The sequence below is a fragment of the Chinchilla lanigera genome, unplaced genomic scaffold (assembly GCF_000276665.1).
Source record: "Chinchilla lanigera isolate Chin_1 unplaced genomic scaffold, ChiLan1.0 scaffold00003, whole genome shotgun sequence".
Lineage (NCBI taxonomy): Eukaryota > Metazoa > Chordata > Mammalia > Rodentia > Chinchillidae > Chinchilla > Chinchilla lanigera.
In genome coordinates this window covers 14,594,181-14,598,656 of record NW_004955404.1, presented here as the reverse complement: position 1 = coordinate 14,598,656, position 4,476 = coordinate 14,594,181, and the positions used below count along the sequence as shown (strand labels likewise).

The 4,476-nt window shown below is 39.2% G+C and overlaps 1 protein-coding gene across 1 annotated transcript in view; it reads left to right on the top strand.

Annotated features, from left to right (window-relative positions):
* Positions 1-744: 744 nt before the first annotated feature.
* Positions 745-4,476, top strand: part of Cldn10 (claudin 10) — a 114,696-nt gene continuing 110,964 nt past the window's right edge. Inside the window, exon 1 of the mRNA XM_005374103.2 lies at positions 745-1,168. Within this exon, the coding sequence (XP_005374160.1) occupies positions 955-1,168 (214 nt within the window). The 5' untranslated portion in view covers positions 745-954. The remainder of the gene's footprint in view (positions 1,169-4,476) is intronic.

Sequence of the window (4,476 nt, the reverse complement as noted above, 5' to 3'; positions counted from 1 at the left end):
AGCTAGCCAATAGACACACAAAACCTGCTCAGTTGAATTAGTAATCACAAATCTATACTAATAATCACAGTGTGATACCTTTAAATTGATCAAAGTGCCCCAAAGCAAAAACATTTCTGTCAAGCTCTCAATAGCAACTGTTATGAACTGGGATAAAGAGGATCCAGCCACTGCCAGTAGGACTATAATTTGTTAGACCTACTTGTAAAGCAATTTAAAATTATCCATAAAGTTAAGAATGAGGGTTTCCTATATTGTAGGAATTCTGCTTCTAGGAGAAATGCTTACATGCACAAATCAAATGCATGAGAATGTTTATAAGTGTAACAATTATTACTAGGGAGGAAAAGAGAACAACATAAATGTTCATCTTCAGGAAAATGGATAAAGAAATTATGGTCTATGCATTTAAGGAAATATTATATTCATGTGCAATATTTAGCAAATGATCACTAATTCATGGTCATGGATAATTCTTACAAACACTGTATTATGATAAAAAATGTGATAGAAGAATGCCTAAGATCCGATTCCATTTATGTAAAGATTCAAAAACATGCAAAACTAAAGATGCCTTAAGTGTTACTGTATAATTTGTACTTTGTAATATCTGGTAGTTGCATGGTTTGTTAAGCTTCAGGCTAACAGAAAATTAAGCATTAACTATGGTGGCAAGTTAAAAAAAAAAGCTGCAAAATCAAACCTTTGAAATTCACCTGCAAAATTTTGGTAAACAGCTATGCAGGAAATTAGAGAGATTATTTTAGGCTACCTCTAAAATGCCACTGGCGAATCATTTTTTATCTTAAATTCCTGTGTTTCTTCAAGGCATCTGAACATGAAAAACTGTCACCTACCCACATGGGCTGGCAGTAACATTTGTCAAAGTGTCACTTGCTGACCGCATGCCTAACTATTCTGTCAGGACAGTGACACCACGGGAGGCTCAGGGACATGTCCACAGCGCAGATCTCAGCTCTGGTGCTCGGTGTCGGAGGGTTCGGCGCTCTTGTTGCTGCCACCACGTCCAACGAGTGGAAAGTAACCACGCGGGCATCGTCGGTGATAACTGCCACTTGGGTTTACCAGGGGCTCTGGATGAACTGCGCAGGTAACGCGTTGGGCACTTTCCATTGCCGACCGCATTTTACTATCTTCCAAGTAGCAGGTAAATATGATAGCTTTGTTTGGGGTGACAGTACAATGCTACCTTTCCCCCCTAGCTGTGCTAAAGAAGCTGTTTAAAGTCTTTTCTTTTCAGAATTGATAAGATCAGACTCTGTGTCTGCCTCAAGTGCCAAAATACCCCGGCGATGGGTGGATGGGGCGTGTGAGGTTGCCTGAAAGAATTGTCATTTATTTTATCTGGAAAAGGAAAGTTAAGAGTAATCTGATGGACCTCTTAGAAATAAAGAATGTGAATGAATAAACAACTTGGAGGAAAGGGTCAAAACGACTGGCTTGTGTCAGAAGCTAATTCCAATTTGCTCTGGGTCACAGAGGAATCTTGGGGGATCACCTGTCTTATGTTGGGAAATATTTCATTGACTTAATCTCTCTCTCTTCTTCCTTTTATCCTTCCTTCTTCCCTTTTAGTAAATCATAATTTATCCTAAATTCCTGGAGTCCCTCAGGCCATCCAGTGTATAGATATAGTTGTACAGTTATAGATATTTTTCCCGGGGAGAAGTAGAAGCCTATGATAAGAAAGTTATTCTTGAGTAAGGGACAGAATTCTGTTTTTAGAGGGACTTCTGTCTTTTAAAAAAACCATATTTAGTGATGAAATAACAAAGCAAGAAATCTTTTTAAGTAGTTAAGTGAAAGAAAGTGCTGTACACTTTCTCTTTTGATTATTTTGCTTTGGTTTTTGTTTGTCTAACACAGGGGCATGCTTTCAACTTCATGTATAGTTAAAACTCTACTGTAAGTATATGTGTTGCAAAGAGAAAGCATCTAAAAAAAGGCCTTTTCTTATCTCAGGATACTTCCAGAGAAACAATCGTTATTTGCCTTTCTATGACATTCTAAGAAGCACCATGTATCTCCCCTTTCTGAAAATTTGATGTGCTTACAAGTCTGCCCCCAGCTGTGGGCTTACTATGTTAAAAATTACTCCCGGTTTTTTGGTAGAATATAGATTTTTTTCCACAATCAAAAGATTAGACTGTACCTTGGCCTCTGTAAAGAAAATGGCATAAAAATTTAACTAAAAAGTTACTAAAGCATAATCTTCTCTGGGGCATTGTGTCAAGTGTGCACGTCATTAGTCTTCCGTGAGCGCCAAGGGATAAAGAGAGACTACTTAGGCAAAGCCAGGAGATTTCTAATGACAGGCGATGGAAATGCTCCAGGTGGCTGCCCTAAGCTGCCTTGAGTAATGTGTTCTTCCCTGAATAGCTTGGTCTTTCTTCAACCTCAGCATCCCAACTCACTCCCATTCAAAACTGCTTCTACCATAGAAATTTTCCCCAGCATGGCAGATTTTCAAAGAAAGAGTGCGACAGTGTCATCATTCTGCAAACCTCTTAGGACTGTTCTTTCCCCACCACCCACTCTTGGCCCAATCTGACCTTGGTCAGCAAGTAGAAGACCTGACCCATGAAGAAGTCTGCTGCTCATTCTCAACTGAGTTCATCTCTCTAAAACCATGACCCAATACATTTCTCCTCCTTTAAGCTGCAGCTACTAGGTACTGTGTCTTGGGGATGAAGAAAGTGACCAAGACGGGAGGCGACAGGCAGTGTGTGGTGAGGGTGAAATGGTATTTCTGGAAGAAGGTAGAAGTGTGCTGAATTGAGGAGTGAGTTACCAAGAAGGTCACTGGGTTAGAAGTCAGCAAATAGAGCTTCAGATTCTATTTGTTAACTGGCTGTGAGGCTTTGACTTCAACCATGAAATTTTCATCCACAAATTCCTCTTCCATAAATTAAGAAAACTGGACTCCAAGAGTCCCTTAAAACTTCTCTCAGTGTAAAGTTCAATTCAAGAGCTTCACAAGGCTCCACCACAGGGTCACAAGTAAAAGTTCACCAAAGAAGCACAGCTGTAAAAGTCTCCTCTATTCTAATTGCTCAGGGGGTTACAGTGGACCCTTCTCTCCCACTTCTCTTATCTATTATTTGACTGTCTGTTCTGTGTACCTGTTTAGAATCTTACAGCTTCTGGATTCAGATAGCTTTCAAAGACCTCAAATGACCACAATATCCAGGTGAAGGTGCCAGGATTTCAGTGGAGGTCACAGGCAAGTGTAGTGGCTGCCTACAGGAGTATGAGCCTCACCAACCGCCCCCCCGCCCGCCTTATCAGCCATGCTGTAAGAATAGGGCTAATAGAATGTCATTTGCTAGAGAAAGGAAGTTGTCTATGGGTTTTTACTCACTTATAGGGAGAAGCTGTAGCCATCTAATGTCGTAGCTTTAGGTTTCTTGCTGGATGAAATATGAGGTGCACTGGAAGTCCTTCTTAGTGTCATTAGTTGCATTGTGTGGCTGCCTTGATGTTCGAATCAATTAAAAACTTTTACTTTTCATGGTCATTTGATTTTGGGAAAAGGGGAGGAGCCTCCTGGTCCTAAGTCTGGTGAATAAGTGGATAAGGACACATGGCAAGTCTGCCTTTCCATTGGACAGCACATACAGCAGCAGTCACTACGTTTTTGATCACACCTCTTAAAGACACTCATGAAAGATGGCTTACAGAACTGCTCCAGAAAATTACAAGAAAGATGGCATAAGGGTCCAAAATGAAAAGTATTTAATCATTACCACTATTTGTGGATGACATAATGCTCTACATAGAAGACCCCAAAAACTCTACCCAAAGACTTCTAGATTTAATAACCAAATTCAGTAGCACAGCTGAATACATAGTCAGCACTCAAAAATCACTAGCATTCCTATATACAAACAAAAAACTCACTGAGAAATTAGGGAAACAACACCTTTCACAATAGAATCCCCAAAAATGAAATACCTAGGACTCAGTCTAACAAAGGAAGTACAAGATCTTTACATTGAAAACTATATTACTCTGAACAAGGAGATCAAACAGGATATCAGAAAATGGAAAGATATCCCTTGTTCTTGGGTAGGAAGAACCAATATGGTGAAAACAGCCATACTTCCAATCTTCCAATTAAATGCAACCCCGATCAAAATACCAATAGGATATCTCATGGAATTAGAGAAAACAATCATAAAATTCATTAGGAACCATAAAAGACTTAGAAAAGCAACAAAGGCAAGGAAGAGGCTATCATAATCTTTGATTTGAAATTATACTACAGAGCTAAAATTTAAAAAAAACCAATAAGGTACTCACAAAAAACAAAACAAATAAGCAAACAGGAAACCAGACCAGAGAAACAATAGAACAGATTAAAAGATGTAGAAACAATTCCAAACACGTTCAACTACCTTATCTTTGACAAAGGAGCCAAACACCTTCACTAGAAGAAAGATAGCTCTTTCTTCT